This window comes from Pelodiscus sinensis, unplaced genomic scaffold (genome assembly GCF_049634645.1).
Source record: "Pelodiscus sinensis isolate JC-2024 unplaced genomic scaffold, ASM4963464v1 ctg35, whole genome shotgun sequence".
NCBI lineage: Eukaryota > Metazoa > Chordata > Testudines > Trionychidae > Pelodiscus > Pelodiscus sinensis.
In genome coordinates this window covers 6,972,262-6,993,324 of record NW_027465908.1, presented here as the reverse complement: position 1 = coordinate 6,993,324, position 21,063 = coordinate 6,972,262, and the positions used below count along the sequence as shown (strand labels likewise).

The 21,063-nt window shown below is 53.9% G+C and overlaps 1 protein-coding gene across 4 annotated transcripts in view; it reads right to left on the bottom strand.

Moving 5' to 3' along the window:
* LOC102461677 (uncharacterized) overlaps window positions 1-17,713 on the bottom strand; it is a 185,343-nt gene extending 167,630 nt beyond the window's left edge. For all 4 annotated transcript variants that reach the window (XM_075916438.1, XM_075916437.1, XM_075916439.1 and 1 more), the window contains exons 1-5: window positions 17,269-17,713; window positions 13,704-13,799; window positions 12,886-13,116; window positions 12,549-12,571; window positions 11,735-11,850 (exon numbers count right to left, since the gene is read on the bottom strand). In XM_075916438.1, the coding sequence (XP_075772553.1) occupies window positions 11,735-11,850; window positions 12,549-12,571; window positions 12,886-13,116; window positions 13,704-13,799; window positions 17,269-17,640 (838 nt within the window). In that variant the 5' untranslated portion in view covers window positions 17,641-17,713. The remainder of the gene's footprint in view (window positions 1-11,734; window positions 11,851-12,548; window positions 12,572-12,885; window positions 13,117-13,703; window positions 13,800-17,268) is intronic.
* Between the last annotated feature and the right edge of the window lie 3,350 nt (window positions 17,714-21,063).

Sequence of the window (21,063 nt, the reverse complement as noted above, 5' to 3'; positions counted from 1 at the left end):
GCTGGGTAAACAGAAGAGTGGGTTGACTGTTCTCAGGGACACCACAGCAACATCCCTGCTTCCCCCTCGGAGGGGGTTTCCTCAGGGCCAGACAGAGCCATTCCAGCACCCTGGGTAGTCAGGTTAATTGCACCCTGCGTTGGGGAAGGGCGCAAGCATGGCCCAGCCCTTGCCCGGAATGTGGGAGAGGGCGCACGGAGCTGGCGGTGGCCGGAGGCTTGTGCCTTGCCTGGCCACCGCTGCTGGTGCTCAGCCTGGTGCCACAGAGAGCAGACCGAGCCTGACCGTGCAAGGGCCTCGTAGCCGTGGGGGGAAGGGTGCTGCTGGCCAGTGCTGCGGGGATTAAAGCGGCTCCTGTCTCAGGCGGCTGCTATAGGGTGACTGGTGGGAGCTACTGCAGCTTGCAATACGGGCACGTGGCACCTGAAGGCAGTTATCAGCTGTAAGGGTTGCACAGCACCCCTTATATCAGGCGCCCCAGGCAGCTGCCCAGCTAGCCCATGCCTTAATCCGGCTCTGGATTTCCTGCATAGAACGGCACAAGCCCCAGCCTCCAGAAGAGGGGTTCCCAGTTGGGGATCTCCAGTAGCAGCCATGGGATGGTGGGAGCCAATTACTACAGAACAAAGGACACCAGGGCTATGTCTACACTCGTGGCTTCTTGCACAAGTACAGCCGTTTTTGGGCAAGAATCAGCAGAGTGTCCACACTGCCTGCCTGCTCTTGCTCAAGGAAATTTACAGTACCGCGTGGTAAGAGAGGGCTTCTTGCGCAAGAGCGACGCTCTTTTTTAACAGGTGTAAGCCCTCTTGCGCAGGAGCTCCTACTCAAGAGGGCATTGTGGATGCTCGGCAGGGATTTCTTGTGCACGAAAGCCCTATGACTAAAATGACCATCAGAGCTTTCTTGCGCAAGAGAGCACCTACACTGCCATGGGCGCTCTTGCACAAAAGCACAGCTCGCAGATGGCAGTGTGAATGTTTTCTTGCACAAGAACCCTTGCACAAGACGTTCTTGTGCAAGAAGCCACGAGTGTAGACATAGCTCAGGAGTGGGAGAAACTAACCATCTGCTTTATTTGCAAAGGAGAAACAAAGACAAACTCTTGTCCCCATCCCCACCCCGCTCAGCCTGGCACTTTGCACCCCCAGCCAGGGCCGGATTAACGCATGGGCTAGCAGGGGCGCCAACCTATGAAAGCACCTGATTGAAGTGGTAAGGGATGCCGCATCAGGTGCCCCCATAGGTTGCCACCCTGGGGCAGAGGCGTGCATGCAGCACGCGCTTGCTGCCCAGGGTGCAAGAATGGCTTGGGCTGGCCCTGCAACCAGCCCAACTCTCCCAGGCACCCCCAGAGAGCAGCAATCACATATGGGGGGCTGGAAAGTGGAGAGACTCCCTGAGACACCAACTCAAAAGGAATCGTTCTGGGTAGGTCTGCACTGAGATAGCAGCCCAGTGGTCAGGCTGTAGCTGGCCCAGCTCAGCTGCACCTGGCCTGGAGAGTTTTGGTTGGGAGATTAGAAACCTGCAGACAGGGGCATCTGTGGGAGGTGGGGGGGATGTCACCATGTCAGGGCAACTGTCATGCCCCCCCATCTTCCTTTGCTCCAGCCCCACCGCTGAGAGATACTGACCATTGTCATTGTTTAAACTGCACACAGAGCTTGTGGCAAAGGCTAGCATATGGTTAAAATACAATGAACATTCTGGTAAGTTATCAGAGGGGTAGCCGTGTTAGTCTGAATCTGCAAAAGCGGTGAGGAGCCCTGTGGCACCTTATGCTCCAACACTTCAGTTAGCCTATAAGGTGCCACAGGACTCCTCGCCACTTTTATTCTGTTAAGTTCTCGTTTGTGTTGTGCTGTCTGCACATCTAACTAACCAGAGATCAAAGTGCATGACCCGATGGCCTTCACAGAGAGACAAAACCCACAACACAGGGTAGGTTATTCAACACGTTGACATTGATAAGAGTGAAACATAAGGAAATCTTTTAAGCCTCAGAATCTAGGAAATAAATAAACTTACTTTTCTTCTGCAGTGGCTAAACCTGCTTTATTTCTTGCCTCATTACATGTCTGTGTTAGTTTAAAAGTTCTATATGTCATTGTACTATAACAAAAACACAAGTTCACCTGAACAAATGATCTGGAGTAGTCCAGAAAAGCCCAGCAGGAACTATACCCAGAGACGGAACCAGGGCTCTGAGATGGGACCAGTCACGCTCTGCTGGGAGGTTCATTGGGATTTCCCTGTCCACACCAGGTCTTTCTCCTGCAGCCCTCAGAAGCCGGACTTAGGACCACAGAAACCACACTGGGATTCCTGAGTATGGGGAGCCCAGGCCACTGGTCAGTGACCCTTGGGGTGCATCTACACAGCAGCCTTATTTCAGAATTACAGTGCATGTTTACACCGCAAGCCGTTATTTGGAAATAACATCCACCTGGAAGACTTGGTCTTTTGGCCAGGCTGCATCTGAAGGAAGGAGCCAAAGACCCCAGGGTGGGGGAGAGCCCTGGTTTGGAGGGGTAGCTGGGAAAGAGGTTTTAGGGGGAGTTTGTAAAAGTTTGTCCTGAAGTTTCAGTGTAGCATTAACAAAGCATTTTTTGTTACCTTTGAGTTTGTAATCTGCTTTGCTCTGCCTGTTCTCACTTATCACCACTTAAATCCTACAGCTTGTACTTAATAAAACCAATTTTACCTACTATCAAGCCTAGCGTAAACAATTACTACCTATGGGAGCAATCGGTGTGCATATTCCCCTTTCATTGCTAAATGGGGCTTACCCCATTCTTTGGGGTTTGATCCCAACTGGGGAGTGCTATCCCAGGAAGCTGGGCCCTAAACTGCTCTCTCCTCAGACATGAAGAGGTTCAGCGTCTGTACCGCTGCTCAGAGGCGGGGGTGGGGGCGGGAATCTCAGCTCGGGGCCTTGGTCAGAGGAGAATAAGGAGTTGCCCCAGCAGGACCAGGTGGTGAGAAGCCCCAGAGAGCAGAAAGGTGAGTGGCAGTAGCCAGGTCAGTACGCCAGGAGGCCCTCCCCAAGTGGTCCTCTGGGACCACAGTCACCTGGCCAGGCAGCTTAAAGGGAACTCAGGTTATACATTTCTCCCGTGTGGGTCCTCCAAAGGCTAAGAAGAGTTGAGCTCCTACTGAAGCTTTCCCCACAGTCAGAATAACTGAATGGTTTTCTCCCATTTGTGGACTGTCTAATCTTTAACAAAGTCTGACCTGTGTTTGAAGCCTTTTCTGCCATCAGAGCTTTTATAAGGCGACTCTTTTGTATGTATTCTGATGGCTAGTAATGCAGGAGCATTGACTGAAGCTTTTCCCGCAGTCAGAGCAATTGAAAGGTTTCTCTCCTGTGTGGCTCTTCCTATGGGTAACAAGGTTTGACTTCTGACTGAAGCTTTTCCCGCAGTCAGAGCAATTGAAAGGTTTCTCTCCTGTGTGGATCCTCCAATGGGTAAGAAGGCTTGAGCTATTACTGAAGTTTTTCCCGCAGTCAGAGCAATTGAAGGGTTTCTCTCCTGTGTGGCTCTTCCTATGGGTAAGAAGGTTTGACTTCTGACCGAAGCTTTTCCCACATGCAGAGCAATTGAAAGGTTTCTCTCCTGTGTGGGTGGTCCTATGGTTAAAAAGGTATGAGCTTGTACTGAAGCTTTTCCCACAGTCAGAGCAACTGAAGGGTTTCTCTCCTGTGTGGGTCATCCTATGTCTAACAAGGCTTGTGCTGAAACTGAAGCTTTGTCCACAGTCAGAGCAATTGAAAGGTTTCTCTCCTGTGTGGGTCCTCCTATGGTTAATAAGGTCTGCATTGCTACTGAAGCTTTTTCCGCAGTCAGAGCAGAAGAAGGGTTTTTCCCCTGTGTGGGTCATCCTATGTCTAACAAGGCTTGACTTCTGACTGAAGCTTTTCTCACAGTCAGAGCAATTGAAAGGTTTCTCTCCTGTGTGGATCCTCCTATGGCTAATAAGGTCTGCATTGCTACTGAAGCTTTTTCTGCAGTCAGAGCAGAAGAAGGGTTTTTCCCCTGTGTGGGTCCTCCTATGTCTAACAAGGTATGAAATCCGACTGAAGCTTTTCTCGCAGTCAGAGCAATTGAAAGCTTTGTCCCCTGTGTGGCTCCTCCTATGGGTAACAAGGCTTGACTTCTGACTGAAGCTTTTCCCGCAGTCAGAGCAATTGAAAGGTTTCTCTTCTGTGTGGATCCTCCAATGGGTAAGAAGGCTTGAGCTATTACTGAAGTTTTTCCCGCAGTCAGAGCAATTGAAGGGTTTCTCTCCTGTGTGGCTCTTCCTATGGGTAAGAAGGTTTGACTTCTGACTCAAGCTTTTCCCACACACAGAGCAATTGAAAGGTTTCTCTCCTGTGTGGGTGGTCCTATGGTTAAAAAGGTATGAGCTTCTACTAAAGCTTTTCCCGCAGTCAGAGCAATTGAAGGGTTTCTCTCCTGTGTGGCTCTTCCTATGGGCAACAAGGTTTGACTTCTGACCAAAGCTTTTCCCACACACAAAGCAACTGAAAGGCTTCTCTCCTGTGTGAACCATCCTATGGATAACCAAGTGTGAGTTTGTACTGAAGCTTTTCCCACAGTCACCACAGTTATGGGGTGCATCTCTTGTATGTATTTTCTGATGGTTCATAAAGTGTGAGTGCTCACTGAAGCTTTTCCCAGAGTCAGAGCACTTGAAGGGCTTCTCTCCCGTATGGACCCTTTGATGTTCAGGAAGAGTTTCACAGTCACTACACGTGCAGAGTGACTGTTGTTGGGGGATTTCCTGTTGGACGGTTTCTGTGTTTCTTTTCTCCCCTGTGCTCCTGCTACTGGAGTTACCCTGTCCCTCTCCTAGATGGTTTCCCTGCTGCTTTTCTGGGCCATGCTGACTCTCACAGCTCTCTCCTTGCTCACGTATCTGGAAAACATGTCCTTCAGATCGTCTCAATAATATTTCACATGGAGACACTTCCTCCAGTCCTTCCTGCTGAAGACTCTTTTCATGGTTCTCAGTCAGTGTCCCGTCACCTGTTGGAATAGAGAAATGATCCAGACAGGAGTTATTCTCCATGAAGAACTGCAAGGAAACTCTAAAAGAGGAATAGAAAAGGGGACACACGCTCAAATAATGGTCAATTATAATGAGCTGAATTCATTGTCCTCCTTCACAACCCTTCCACAGACAAGAGAACCCAGCCTTTCCTCGCCCACCACACTCTGACTAGAGTTGAAGACAAGCTGAACAGTCAGTCAGACTTCATGAAAACACACAAGTTACATCTGCTATAGATGCAGAAATTGGTTTCTGAGACAGTTTAATTGATTGCTCACCTGTGCAGGTGTTTCTGATGATCTCCCCTTCCTTGCAGTTCGGAGGATCTGGGACCCGCAACTCCTCCTCTCGCTCCACCCAGGAGATCACATCAGTTTCGGAGAGTGGAAATCCTGTTTAGAGAGCAATGAACCAAGTGCTGATCTTGTTCATTAAGGTCTTCGCCATTACTGCTTCCAGAGCCAGGATCTGAGTCCCCCACCCAGAGAGGCTCCTTTCCCCACCTTGCAGAGACTGGGCTCTGGCTGGTACAAGATCCCAGGACACTCTCTCCTGCAGTAAAGATGCATCACTCCCCCACCTTGGGAATGGCCCAGCTCATTCCCCAGGGCAGCTAAGCGCTCTGCTTCACTCTCTAGTGTACAACTCAGCCCCCCTCACAGCCCGGTCCATCCGCCTGGAATCCCACAGCTGGACAGGAACACATTGCTCAGAAGGGGAGCTCTAGTGAGGACATGAAGATGTGACACCAAGGTCCCCAAGCAGGGCTCAGACAGCAGCTGCCACATGGCAGGTCACTAGAACTTGGAGATGAAGGACTCAGCAGTTCTCTAGCTCCCCAAGCCTCTGTCCATAAAACCCCTGGCTGATGGGCTTGCCCTGCCCTGATCTTTGGCTCAGATGTTCTAATTGGGCCAGGAGGAGACAGAGGAAGTTGCCTGAGCATCTAAGTGAATCCTTGGCTGCTTGCTTCACGCCCTGCCTATGTGCCACACTCCTGATCCCAACTGCCTGTGTCTCATAGACTCATAGACTTTAAGGTCAGAAGGGACCATTATGATCATCTCAGGCACAGTGCAGGCCTCAGAATCTCACCCACCCCTCTTAGAATAATCCTCTCACCTATATCTCAGATATTGAAGCCCTCAAATACTTTGAAGGCCCCAAGATGCAGGGAATCCTCCAGCTGTGATCTGCGCCCCATGCTACAGAGGAAGGCAAAAAACCTCCAGGGCCTCTGCCAATCTACCCTGGAGGAAAATTCCTTCCCGACCCCAAATATGGCGATCAGCTAAACCCTGAGCATGTGGGCAAGACTCACCAGCCAGACACCCAGAAAGTTCTCTATAGTAACTCCTATCATCCCTCCATTGACCTATTTCCCACTGATAATGAATGGTCAATTAGTTACCAAGATCATGTTATCTCATCATAGAATCATAGAACTGAAAGAGATCCCAGAAGGCCATCAAGTCCAGCCCCCTGCTCTAGGCAGGACCAATCCCATCTAAATCAACCTGGCCATAACAGCTGCCATTGCCATGGCTGCCCAGGGTGGTGCTGGGCTTCTGTTGGGGCAAGCCAGGGCGGAGCTGGGCCGTGCTGCTTCTCTGGTACTTGTGGCTGTTGCTCAGCTCCCCCTCTGCAGCCTTCATTCTACTCTGCCAGCAGCAGCCTTTGTGTGGTTTCCCAGTCTGGCTCTTGTGGCCAGCCTGGCCTCTGATTTGGTGCCCCTCCAGGGCTGCACAGAATCTATCACCTTTACACCTTGTGAGGGTGTATCCCTCAGCTTTGGCCCCACCCCTTCTTGGAACTTCATTTTCTGTTCAGAATATCCACCTGTGACATGACCATGGAGATCACTGTGCTACTGCTGTTAAATAAAATAATCATAGTCATCACATCAGAACATTCCCATTGACATGGCACCCAGCACACTTTGCAAAAGGTTTATTGTAGCTGTGTATGTCTTTTTGAACTAGAACAGGCTGGGCTTTGGCAGAATGGTGGAACACTGGTACCAACTAACCAGGAAACCACATTCCTGAGCAGGAAGAGGCCAATCAACACACATCTCTGCAGTAGCTGCAAACACAGTCCTAAGAGTTTGCTCAGAAAGACACTGACCCTTGTGCACAAGAGTGGGATGAGGGGATAATGGATACGGATGTTTTGTTCAAAGAAACAGGCAGGAGGCGAAGGGGGTAGAACACATGGAATATGCATCTTGTTTGTGTCAATGTATGAGAAGTCACAGGAGGGGCATGTTGATGCTGGCTGAGGGGCAGCATTCTCACTGCTGACTGACTGGTACCATTATTTGGCTGGGACAAGTCTCACTATACCTATGCCTGAGGAAGTAGGACACTGGCACCGTTCTCCTTTTCACAATAAACTTGGCCGAGTGCCTTAGCCTCCAAACGGAGCCTGGATCTTTCTTAGCAGCAACGCTGAGCTCTGCTGCATGGATAAGCCACAGGCTCTGCCAGTGCTGCTGGCATCAGAGCTCCAGAAAGAGCCACCCTGAGCAGCCATAACAACGCTATGCAGCAATTCTAATGGCATTGCAGTCACAGCGGGAAGCAAAATTATCGATCATAGCAGCACCTGGGAACTCTGGTGTAAATCAGGACCCCACTGTGCTACTGTCGTGTACATATTGAGCTAAGCCTCACTGATCTTTAGTGTTGATATCCTTCCCAGCCCTGAGAAACAGGGACACTCTACAATAGCTATTAAAGAGAGAGGTGACTGCACACAGAGTCTAGGGGACTTGATCACGGTCACACAGGAAGACTGTGATGGGCAGAGAACTGAACACAGGTCTCCTGAGCACGAAGCCAAACATTCACACAGGAAGAAAAACTCCCTACTCGATATCTCACTCTAAAAACACAACACAGATGATGTGATTTATCTCAACTGCACACAGAGGCAAGTGAGCCCCAGAGAGAATGAAGCTGAACTTTTAAAAGGAAACCCAGCCTGTGCCTGAAATGCAAGGAGAGCTCTGCTCATCTTTCTCTACTACAGAGCTACCTCCGACAAAATACTCACAGAGCGTGAACTGCCTGACCCACCCTCCCTCAGCCCCAGCATCCAGCCCCTCCCACTGGCAAGAACAGCATGTCACAGAGATTAGCTACAGGCGGAAAGGACTTTGGGAACTGCACCCACCTTCCAGTGGCTCAGCCCACTGTCACAAGGGGAGCCTGCAGGCGCAAAGATCAGCCAGACCCAGATCCAGACCCCTAGTACCTGCTGTTCCTGCCTGAGCCCTTCTACTCACACCTACAGTCAAGGCATAAGATGGGCAAGATAGGGAGGAAGCGCAATGAGACCTTAGCTGTGGGAAGAGCAGCTCAACTGTTAAGTCCCTCAACCTGCTTTCCCTGGGAGGCGGTATAGAGGGGACAGTCTTTCACAGAAGAGCCAGGATTATTGGGGCAGATACTCATGACATTGGGGGCAAAGACTGATCCTGATCCAAACCCAACCCAGCTGCTCCAGTGCCCACCCAGCTTCTGTTACCCAAGAGGACAAAAATCCTTACTCAGCCAGTAAACAGCCTCATAATTCTCCTGCATCACATCCCTGTAGAGGGCTCTCTGGCCCGAGTCCAGCAAAGCCCATTCCTCCTCAGAGAAATACACAGCCACCTCTTCAAAGCTCACCGGCTTCACCACGGCCATTTCCTGTCCCTGGCTCTGAAGGCTGGGAGCTGAGCTAGAGACAGACACGGGTGTTCTGCAGCCTGGCAGGGGGAGAAGGTGAATTAGAGACATTTTAGAAGGGGCTTTAATCCTTTACACACCTTCATTCTCCCCAAACTCTGTCCCTAGTGACGTGACACACGTGTTAGACTCTGCCACTGTGGACAAAAGCTTTAATCTAGATATTCCATGAACAGCGTTCGGGAGTTAGATCCCAAATCCATATTCATTTCTCTCTGCACCTGGCTTGAGTTACAAGATTACTGTGTCTCCAACAATGGGATCTAGTTCTCAGCACCCAGTGTTTCTGATAAGCCACATATTCACCTGCCTGAATGGACATAAGTTAAATGCACGCTGGTGTATTTCAAACCCTTAGTCTTCATTCACAGATTTGCAGCACAAACTTTGCTCTCATCTCAGAGACGTTATAAACCCTTTCCACAACAGAGAATCAGTGAAGTTAAGCATCTGAATAGTGGTGTTATTATTAAATACGTGTGCTTATTATTAAACACTTGCGCTGAGTGTTTGCAGGATGAGATCTTAAGATTCATGGGATCAGAAGATATCCTCAGTTATGCAGTCTGACCTCCTCAGTGGCACAAGCCATTACACTTAGTCCGGTTACCCAGGCACAAAGCTGTTTCCTCACAGTGTATTTTCTACAAAGTCCCCCAGTGATTTGAAGACATCAAGAGATGGGAGAATCCACCAGTTCTTTGTTCATTTGTTTCAGCAGCTAATCCGCTTCCCTATCAAACATTTGTGCCTCTTCTCTAGTCTGAAATAGTCTGGCTTCAGCCTTCAATTATTGGCTCTCACTGATCCATTCGAAGAGGTGGGCCAAATTTTCATGGGGGGTCCAAATAGAAAGTGGCTGAGAGCTGCACTTCTCCATGACATAAATGCAGGAAATGGAGGATCCAGGATGGGCATTGGGAGGAGGAGGATGCTTGGGGTAACCATTTGGGATACAGGACAGATAGAGTGGTCTAGGAGGGAGTTTGGGTGAAGGAGCCTTTCAGCCTATTTATTGTTTGAAACCAACCCCATATTGAAACTGACTGAGCAGTAAAATCTGAGCCTGAAGGTGCTTTAACTTCACCCCTTTAGCATCACAAACCTATAGACCAGTGTTTCTCCAAATGTCCACAGATCCCCATGCAGCACCCCTGGGGCTCCTCACTGATCACTGGGTGATTTAGGGCTGTGTGCACCATGGTCGCTGGGTTTGGTTGGTAACACCAATGACAATCCCATGAAGCTGTTTTCACAGGAATTCTCACATCACTTAAAGAATTTCCACCAGCAAACTCACCTTGTCTGAAAGCTCCAAGGGACTTTCCTCTTGCTCTCTCCAGTGCAGAGGGCAGAGTGTCTAGTGGGGGAAGGCATAAGAGAGGTGAGATTCCAGGCTCTCCTACTTATAACAATGTCCTCATGCTGAACTCTGCGTTTCAATTCTATTAGAGACCAGACAGACTCACACTCAGGTATTTAGTATGAAAGAGTCTGAAACTTTCATTTCCTCTCTCACCCAGGCACCTCCCGGCAATGGAGCCAATATCCCTGCAGCCTCACACCTGTCCCAGGAGAGACAAGCTGTAAATAAGATTTACTCTTCCCTCCTCACCCCCTCCCACTTGGTTTCTCATTCACTTACTGCCTATTATCATAACCTGGAGCTGTGGTGGTGGGACACGTTGCCATGACAATAACTTTAGCCATTTTGATCTCTGAATGGGAGGTGTCACGTTACTGGATTTTGAGGGGAGCAGCGAGATCACTGCTGCACCCATGGGGGGATGTTGGCCCCCGAAGTGGCAAAAAGGGGGGCCATCTAAGGTGTCAAATAGAAGCCTACTTTCTTCTGATTTCATATATGCTATTCATGTGATTGTATAATGTTGGTATGTGAAGTTATAAGCATGTACTTTGTGTGGATACCAAATGTTTCTCTATATGTGGTTGAACTATACGCAAAGCTAACAAGCAAAGCTCTGGAATAATAGCCCTCTGTAGGCCAAGGACACACCTCAGGAGTGATGACTCATACCTAGGGGCTACCAGCAGGGAACACAGGGATAGGCCATGGGCCAGGTGACCTGCTGTAGCCAAGAAGAGATGAGGAAGGAGGGATAAATAAGCCATATGGCTGACTCCATCTTGGTACTCAGCTCAGCCCTTCATTCTAGATGCAGCAGTGCAGGGATTGAAGGGCCGGAAAGAACTGTGGACCCATCCTGATCCTAGGATGTGCAACAAGGACTTAAGCCAGCAGCTGTAACATCTCTGCTAGAGCCTGCATCGAGAACTGGAAGATCCAATGCATGTAACGTATTATCCTTTAACAACCTTACTCTCATGCTTTTCTTTATTGTAGTAATAAACCTTTAGATGTTAGATGCTAAAGGACTGGCTTAGCGTGAATTGTGGGTAAGATCCAGAGGGTAAATTGACCAGAGATCTGTGGCTGGTTTCTTGGAACTGAACAAAACTTGTTCGGGATAGGTGGGAAGGGGTGTTAAGACCCCCCACCTGTGCATGAGGCCTGGGGCCATCTGGGGCACGGATATTGCTGGGGTGTCAGAGGGGTTTTGCTCGTGAGGCTTTAGGCAAGCAGCTGAAGCGCTCTGTGGGACTGGTTTGTGGCCTGTTTGGAGAGGTCACCAGTCTGGGGACTGTAAGGAGCCCCGAAGTTGAGCAATTCCCCCTAAACGGATGCCCTAAGCTGTGCCTAGACACAGCCCGGTCCGTCACAGGGGGTTCAAAGTTTGCAAACCCCTGGCTCTCTCTGCAAGCACTTGGGTCTGTTCGCTCAGTGTCTCTAAGGAGAGCAGACTGATGGGGCCGTCATTCTCCACGTGTGAACTGAGGCAGGGGAAGTTTGGCTTCAGAGGCCAGATTCAATAGTCTCAGATACTTGAACCACTTTCCCCTCATCCATCCCTTCCAGGTACCTTTGAACTCCCTCAGAGTCTCTGACAGCACGATCGTTTTCTGGGAGAAACCTCTGACTTGTTCTTCTAGTTCAGGGGAAATCTCTTCCGGCAGCTGGAATTGCCCCATCTCACACCTGGACAGAAACAATTCAATGTGATTGTATGTCGTTTACTGCTGATAAGTTCTGGCTAGTAAGTCTCAGCTCTAACAGGCCTGGAGTTAGAATTCCTCCAATTCTCCCAGCCTGAGAGCAGGGGCAACACATCTCATGGCCATGCAAACTTCCCCTCAAAGATCCCATTTCAGTTCTTCACTTCTGGCCTGGGGAGACTGGCTGGGGGAGTAAAGGGGAATAGAGTCTCCATGGCCAACTCACTCCTTGGCCTCTAGATGTTGAGGGACAGGAGGTTCCCATGTGAAGGGCTGAAGGAATCTGTCCACTAGGGATTAGACTGAGACACCAGCTCCCCTCAACCCAGCTCCTTCTGCACAGGTCTCCAAACAGCCCTCCAGTGGGACAGACTCTTGATCCCTGCTGTCCTGGGCTGAATGTGCTCAGTGCCCAGCAGTGACAGGCCCATGTTCCACCCCACAGTCCTGTGGCAACCAATCCCCAAGGAAGTGACAGCTCTAAGAAACACTTGGTCAGACTGTGCCCTGAATGGGGAATTCCAGAGTCTAAAGTACGAGGATAAGACCCTCAGAATTAAATGCGTCAGAGATATTCATGTCTAACATCTGGCTGTAAAGCTCTGGGGAGATGTGGTGCTAACATCTGCTCCAAGCCTTTTCCCTGCTCTGTGCAGTGTGAAGAGAGTGAGAGCCACGTACCTACTCAGGGTGCTTCTGACGTCCTAGAGAAAAAAAAAAAAGACACAGAAAAGAATCTCAGCCCCATTGGACACACAAAGGGGACCTCTGAGAAGGGATTTTGCAAACCTAGGAAGAGGGGCCCTGCCCTGGACCCAGGAACATGGACCCCGAGTGAATGGGGCTTTGCCATCTCTAATAGATCTGTGCCTGTAACTCTACAAAGCACAAGAGTCATTCACATGGCAGCAATGCACAAAGTGTTACACTGAGATCTGACAACTGGGACCCAGCACTTGTGATTCAGGAGCCTCTCTTCGCTGTGTGAGGAGCTGGCATGTTTCTCCCTCAGTCTCACCTGCAGGAATTCACTTGCTGGCTTCTGACATGTCCCCTCCAGCTCCTCGATCCTCTCGCTGATACGGGAAATCTGCACAGAGAGGTTCCTGACAGTGTCAATTTGGAACCTCCCAATCTCCTCATCTAATTGCTCCAGCTGGGCTAGGAGTCGCTGCTTTTGTTCCTCCAGAAACTGCAGCAGCTGCTGAAACTCAGCCACAATCATCTGCCTCTTGGCTTCGGTCCATTTCTGTGTGAAAACAGGGAAAGGGCTGGTCAGGGGCATGGATGGAGCCCACGGCCCTTTCACAGGGAGCTGAGCGCGCAGTAGGGAGAATTTCTTGGAAAACCCTAAAATTTGCAACATTTGACTCTTTGTGATTACTAGGCAGATGCGTCTCTCCCAGCATCTCCTTTGCCCTGTGTCCCTCTGAAAGGGAAGTTCCCATGTCTGTCATGGGCAGCATCTTTTGTTATTCATGGGCTCTGGGAATTCATATCCAGAGCACCAGGAGGCAGGACTCAGCACCAGCCTGACAGAGATACCCAGGGAGGAAAAAGAAGCAAACATATAAATACACCAAGTGAGCAGACAGTCCTTCAGGGGCACATTCAGCTCACCTGGGGAAGATGTCTGGGAAAGCCACAAAGGATGGACATTAACTCATGCACGGACATGGATGCTCAAGGCCTTTTTACACATGGATCTCACCCAGCAATTCATGATCCAGGAGAAACACAAACAAGCCCAACCTCACCAAGGCCACACAGGAGTCTGCCTCCAAACTCAGCCCTCCCACTGCCAGTCCCTGTTGGTCCATAGCCACAAGCACCTACCAGATACTCCTGGCTTTTCCGTTCTGCTGCTGTTTTCCTTCTCAGCAGCTTTTCTCTCTCCTCCCTCAGAGTCTTCAAATGAGTCTCCAATTTTTCCTGAAGAAACAGAGATAAGCACAGGGGCAAACCACATTAGATGTTGGGAGCTGTTACCCACCAGCTCTGTGATTCTTGGGGAACCAGAACATGGTCGCCTGTCAGCCTTGTGCTCTTGGGGAGTCAGGGAGTGACATTCATGGAAAACCATCCCCCTCCCTCAGGCCTCTCCTAGAATCAAAGACAAAGCAAAGAAAAGGCCGGGGAAGACACACCTAGCTGCTTCAGACAAGGGTGATACAATTAAGGAAACACCCCAACCTCATTTACATTAAAGATGGAACAGAGGGACATCTCATTAGCATACAGAATGGAGAGAAGCTCTTCCAAGGCAGGAACCGCACTGAACTATGGGACACCGAAAGCAGAGAAGCACTGCCTGATGGGAAATCCCTGCTCCAGATGCTAATGAACCTAGGCCTGCTCACACCCAGATTAGTCATTATCAGACCAATTCTAGTAACCATCCTATTGACATCTAAAATACTGAAACTGCCTAGTTGCATTGTGAGCTCGTTCAAGGAACATCACCCATAACCAGGGGTGATCAATCTCTATTGTCTCCTCTCTTTCTCTTTGAACTATCCCTATAAAAACTCCTATCCTTGCCCCAAGAAAACTGTTCTGATACCTGGACTTAAACTGCATCAGTTCCATTGAGACTTCTTCATCTCCTGTCTGATCGTGCTGGGGGCTCTGTCCTGCTTTTCTCCTGCCCTCTGGACCCCCGGCTCCCATCATCATCTGGGAACCCCGATCAGTGCAAGCTCCGTGGAGTGGTGAGATCTCTCTCTCTCTTTCTCTCTCTCAACTAGCTCTCTAAGCATAGCCTCCTGACCCTGCCCTGTGTAAACTGTTATATGGTTACCTAACGTTTGTAATCAGCTTCAATTTAGATTTAATATTGTAATTGTTAGATTGTTTGATATCTATTCACTACTCAGAAATAAATCACTTTCATTGTTAAACTGGTTGCCTCTCTCTCTTTCTTTCTCTTTTGCTCACTCTTCCTTAAGGGGTGTGGTTTTGGCTTCCCCATTCGCTCTGCAACAACGCTTCTTGTACCCAAGCAAAAGATCCCTGTAGTGCCCAAAATCCTGTGGGGTTTGCTCATCGTGTGGTTTACCTGTGAATGACTGTGGTGTGAAAGTGGGGATAGGGGGTGCTGAACCTGGGGGCTTATGAGGATGGCAGCTTAAAGTGCTGTTTAATCCAGCCCACGGAGTCCAAAGGCACATGAGGGTGCAGTGTGGCATTGCTGTTAAACCCAGCCAGCTGAGTCCAGGGACATATGAGGGGGTCAGCTTGTGAGTGCTGAGTACCCAGTCCTCTCAGACGTGCTCTGATTAGTGGGTGTGAGTGTCTGTGTGTGTTGCTAAGGTGGGAAGAATCCCATCCTGAGGAACCTAGTTCCTGCAGGAGAGCTCCAGTGGGAGGGGGAATTGGCAGCAGGGAGAATTCAGCTCCATATCAGAGCCCAAGTAAGCACCAACAGCACACTGATAGAACTGTTAACCTTCCCCCAGTCCCATAAGGGTATCCCTGATAAATGAGCATACCCCAGAGTATTGGACAAATCTGGTAACAGAGCCAATTTGTCTGCCTTTAAGAGAGTCCCAGTTTTGTGGAGCTCTGCCCCTGTCCAGCAGGATCTCAGCCCTGGAAATGGCTTCGTCGATAGAAAAATACACAGGAGACTGCAGACGCAGCAGTACACCTACGAGCATTGGGGACAGATCGGTGGTGGCACCTTCATAAATAATGATGCAGGTGGTTAATAATACTAATCACGTAACCGATTACAATTTTATCAGTGACAGTATTTTTTAACCTGCTGACAGGCAGGGTTGGTAGCAGAAATGGGCTCTCCTGGGGCCAGGGATCTCTTGCGAGGTCTGCCAGGGTGGCCACAAGAACTGCTGGCCAATGGGAACACCCAGCAGCTGCAGACTGATGTTAGCTGCCAGAGGCAAGTGGGAACTTCAGGGGCAGTGGGGAGTTTAACCGGTATTTGGCACCGATAAACATTAGCTCATCAGTTAACCAGTTTAAACTCTTGCTAAAATCCAGTTGAATCCCAGTTCTGCCTGGCATAGACCTGTGCTTCCTGAAACCCTGCTATGGGTGGAGTGAAGGTGCTCGGGGCCCCACACAGCATCCAGCCCAGCAACCTCATCTAGTGCCAGCTGCTGCATCAGAGTTTAACCCCTCACAGAGCAGACCAGAAGTTCAGCATTCCAGTGGGAAATGTCTGCTCCCTGCTGAGCCTAGGGCTTTATTAAGGCATCTTTCTCTCCTAACAGCCACACTTCATAGCTGTTCAGTGATGCTGAGGGACAGGGAGCAGTGCAGTCTAACAATTGGACTAGGGTTCAGGACCAAACTCTATCCCTGATGTGTTTGGCGACTATGAGCAACTTGCTGCCCCACCTTCCCTTCCCACAGTTTGTCTAACTGGACTGCGATCTGCTCAGAGCAGGGACGTTCCCATGCTGGGTATTGTGCAGGGCCCAGATGTCATTGTGGATCTATAAGGCAAATGACAGATTATTATTCCTGGTCATCCAATCAGTAACAGCTTGTAACCTCCTCTTCTCCAGTCCTAAGGCAGCTCACTGACAGAGTGGCCTGTAGCTCCTGCAATCTAAACCTCTCTGATTATTAACACCTTCCCTAGTGCAAACACCCTTCCTGTCACCAGTGAGGACTGGGTTTCAGGATTTAGAGCCTCAGAGAAACATTTCCCACATCGGGTATCTGTAAAGACTTGACATAAGTTTCCACAAAGCCAGAACATTTACTTTTTACAGCATCTCTTGGATCATGAAGGCTTTACAGAAGTGGTCACCAACCAGCCACCAATCAGCTGCCCCCTCTCCCTGCTGCTGCATATCCCCTGCCCTTTGCCTTGGAGCGGTTTCCTTCTCCCACCCTGCATTCTATCTCCACAAACAGAGGGAGTCTGTAGGCTGCTTTTGAGAGTGGTGCAGGGGCGAGCCTTCCTTAGCCCCACTGCACCACCAAAGAGGAGCCACCTGTGGTAAGCAGTGTGCAGCTGGAGCCTGTATCCTGAATCCCTGTTCTAGTCATGTACCTCTCCTACACCCCAAGCCCCTTCTCTAACCCTGAGCCCCCTGAACTCAAACTCCCTTACAGAGCCTGAATCCCCTCCTGTACCCCAACCCTCTGCCCCTGCCTGATGAAAGGGAGATAAGATGGGGGAGGGAGAAGGGATGCAGTGAGCAGAGGCGGGGCCTCGGAAAAGGATCACAAAGGAGGTGGGACAAGGGTATGTGGGCTTGAGGTAGATCCTGGATTGCACTTAAATTCAAAAAGTGATACTTTCAAAGGCTGGAGACCACTGCTTTACACTGGTTGGTTCACATCTGTGGCTGGTAACAGTCAGTGAAATTAGCCTGTAATTAAAACCCAATGTTATTTCCCATCACACTGGACAGTCACTCTGTACCTTGTACTCCTGGGCAGCTTCCTGTTTGGGCACCACCGTGTGAGCCTGGGATCTGTCACACACCACACAGATGGGAGTTTGATCCTCTTCACAGAACAGCTTCAGAGCCTCCTGGTGCTCCCCGCACACCCCGTCCCATCTTGCTCTCTGTGCTGCCTGGAAACTCAGCGGCTTGGCTAGTTCCACCACGTTTGCCAGCTGCCGGTTGGGCCGGAGGGGTCCCTGCTGCTCAGTGTCTCTGCCCTGAGGGCTGAGGGGGGCCTGGCAGGAATTGTGCCCACACTGCAGAGCGACAGGGGCTGTGAAATCCTCCAGGCAGACGGGACGCGGCGCTTCCTCCCGGACACTTTCCACGGGGCTCTCTGCAGCCATGGCTGCCGCTGGGCTGGGACCGGGGCCGTGTCACTGTCCTGAGCTCAGCAGTGGGGGGGCAGGTCCGGGGGGGGGGGCAGGTCGGGGGGGGGGAAGGGGAGGGGGGGCGGGGTTGAGGCACCAGCACTGAGGACAAAAAACCCATCAAAATTAAAAACCAAAAAAGCCCCAAAAGCTTCGCTCCCCCTGCAGGGTCCATTGGGCCTCCCCCGCTAACCGCCCCGGCCAGAACCGCCCCCCATCGCTGCGCCCCTCAGGCCAGGGCCCCTCCCCACAGCTCTGCAGCCCCCTCAGCCCCGCTGTGAGCCCGGCACCACCCAGCTCCCCACCCCCCGCCAGGCCGGCGCGAGAATCAGGAAGCGCCCCGATACCCAGCGCCGGACCCACCAGCAGCGAGTAACGGCCCCTCACAACGGCTCCCGGCTCAGGGAGCGCGGCGCATGCGCAGTAACCGCGGCGCAGTCTGGTCCCTTTCCCTGCCCGCGGCGGAGTAGAACGGGGCGGCCCGTCAGACCGCGCATGCGCAGCAGCTCCGTGACTCCGACCAGACTCCAGCGCCAGGGCTTAGCTCAGACCGGGCGCTGCTTGGCCCGCCCCCCGGCCAGCGGCTACTTCCGCTTCTCGGAGGCCGGGCCGGCTCGCAGGTGGGGCGGGGCTTGTGCAGCGCGTGGAGCGACCCGGGGGATTCCCTCCCTGCCGGGCTGGGGGTGTCCCGAGGTGGGCGGGGCCGGCGCGCGCTGCTGGGGTTGCAGGTTCGCTCTGGGCCCCACGTGGCTGCGCGGGCGGGGAGGTTGCGGCGGGTGCGCGCGCGGGGCGCTGGGACCGGCCCTTTGTTGCGGGGGCGGGGCCGAGAGATGCCCACGTGGGCCAGTCCCGGCTTCTGCCCAGCGCGTCTGGGGGGTCCCGGGGCGGCGCGCGGAGGGGGGCGGGGGATGCTCACCTGAGAGGCGGTGCCACTGCGGGTTCCTGCCCGGGCACTGCGCATGCGCAGCGGTTCTGGCGCCGCCCTGGCCCGTCTCTGCCCGCGCGCTGCGAGTGTCCCGAGGGGACGCGGCTCCACGTGGACTCAGGTCTGGTGGGGGGAGGGGCGCCAGGTAAACTCTGCAACACCGAGAGCGAAGCCCCAGCGGGGGGGGTTAAAGCAGCTTCCCCAGTGCAAAGGCTGAGGGGAGGGGGCCGGTCACGGGGCCATGTGGAGACACTGAGGAAAGGGCAGGAGGGAGGTGTTAGTGGGTGATGCTGCGAGAGGCGAGGGGAAGGGCACTGGGGGCTGGAGGGGGAGGTGCCGGGAGAGGGGAAGGGCATTGGGGGCTGGGGGGGGAGGTGCCGGGAGAGGGGAAGGGCACTGGGGGCTGGAGGGGGAGGTGCCGGGAGAGGGGAAGGGCATTGGGGGCTGGGGGGGGAGGTGCCGGGAGAGGGGAAGGGCATTGGGGGCTGGGGGGGGAGGTGCCGGGAGAGGGGAAGGGCACTGGGGGCTGGAGGGGGAGGTGCCGGGAGAGGGGAAGGGCATTGGGGGCTGGAGGGGGAGGTGCCGGGAGAGGGGAAGGGCACTGGGGGCTAGGGGGGGAGGTGCCGGGAGAGGGGAAGGGCATTGGGGGCTGGAGGGGGAGGTGCCGGGAGAGGGGAAGGGCATTGGGGGCTGGAGGGGGAGGTGCCGGGAGAGGGGAAGGGCATTGGGGGCTGGGGGGGGAGGTGCCGGGAGAGGGGAAGGGCATTGGGGGCTGGGGGGGAGGTGCCGGGAGAGGGGAAGGGCATTGGGGGCTGGAGGGGGAGGTGCCGGGAGAGGGGAAGGGCATTGGGGGCTGGGGGGGGAGGTGCCGGGAGAGGGGAAGGGCATTGGGGGCTGGAGGGGGAGGTGCCGGGAGAGGGGAAGGGCATTGGGGGATGGGGGGGGAGGTGCCGGGAGAGGGGAAGGGCATTGGGGGCTGGGGGGGGAGGTGCCGGGAGAGGGGAAGGGCATTGGGGGCTGGAGGGGGAGGTGCCGGGAGAGGGGAAGGGCACTGGGGGCTAGAGGGGGAGGTGCCGGGAGAGGGGAAGGGCATTGGGGGCTGGAGGGGGAGGTGCCGGGAGAGGGGAAGGGCATTGGGGGCTGGGGGGGGAGGTGCCGGGAGAGGGGAAGGGCATTGGGGGCTGGAGGGGGAGGTGCCGGGAGAGGGGAAGGGCATTGGGGGCTGGGGGGGGAGGTGCCGGGAGAGGGGAAGGGCATTGGGGGCTGGAGGGGGAGGTGCCGGGAGAGGGGAAGGGCATTGGGGGCTGGAGGGGGAGGTGCCGGGAGAGGGGAAGGGCATTGGGGGCTGGGGGGGGAGGTGCCGGGAGAGGGGAAGGGCATTGGGGGCTGGGGGGGGAGGTGCCGGGAGAGGGGAAGGGCACTGGGGGCTAGGGGGGGAGGTGCCGGGAGAGGGGAAGGGCATTGGGGGCTGGAGGGGGAGGTGCCGGGAGAGGGGAAGGGCATTGGGGGCTGGAGGGGGAGGTGCCGGGAGAGGGGAAGGGCATTGGGGGCTGGGGGGGGAGGTGCCGGGAGAGGGGAAGGGCATTAGGGGCTGGGGGGGGAGGTGCCGGGAGAGGGGAAGGGCACTGGGGGCTAGGGGGGGAGGTGCCGGGAGAGGGGAAGGGCATTGGGGGCTGGAGGGGGAGGTGCCGGGAGAGGGGAAGGGCATTGGGGGCTGGAGGGGGAGGTGCCGGGAGAGGGGAAGGGCACTGGGGGCTAGAGGGGGAGGTGCCGGGAGAGGGGAAGGGCACTGGGGGCTAGGGGGGGAGGTGCCGGGAGAGGGGAAGGGCATTGGGGGCTGGAGGGGGAGGTGCCGGGAGAGGGGAAGGGCACTGGGGGCTAGAGGGGGAGGTGCCGGGAGAGGGGAAGGGCATTGGGGGCTGGGGGGGGAGGTGCCGGGAGAGGGGAAGGGCACTGGGGGCTAGGGGGGGAGGTGCCGGGAGAGGGGAAGGGCATTGGGGGCTGGAGGGGGAGGTGCCGGGAGAGGGGAAGGGCATTGGGGGCTGGAGGGGGAGGTGCCGGGAGAGGGGAAGGGCATTGGGGGCTGGGGGGGGAGGTGCCGGGAGAGGGGAAGGGCATTGGGGGCTGGGGGGGGAGGTGCCGGGAGAGGGGAAGGGCATTGGGGGCTGGAGGGGGAGGTGCCGGGAGAGGGGAAGGGCATTGGGGGCTGGGGGGGAGGTGCCGGGAGAGGGGAAGGGCATTGGGGGCTGGAGGGGGAGGTGCAGGGAGAGGGGAAGGGCATTGGGGGCTGGGGGGGGAGGTGCCGGGAGAGGGGAAGGGCATTGGGGGCTGGGGGGGGAGGTGCCGGGAGAGGGGAAGGGCATTGGGGGCTGGGGGGGGAGGTGCCGGGAGAGGGGAAGGGCACTGGGGGCTAGAGGGGGAGGTGCCGGGAGAGGGGAAGGGCACTGGGGGCTGGAGGGGGAGGTGCCGGGAGA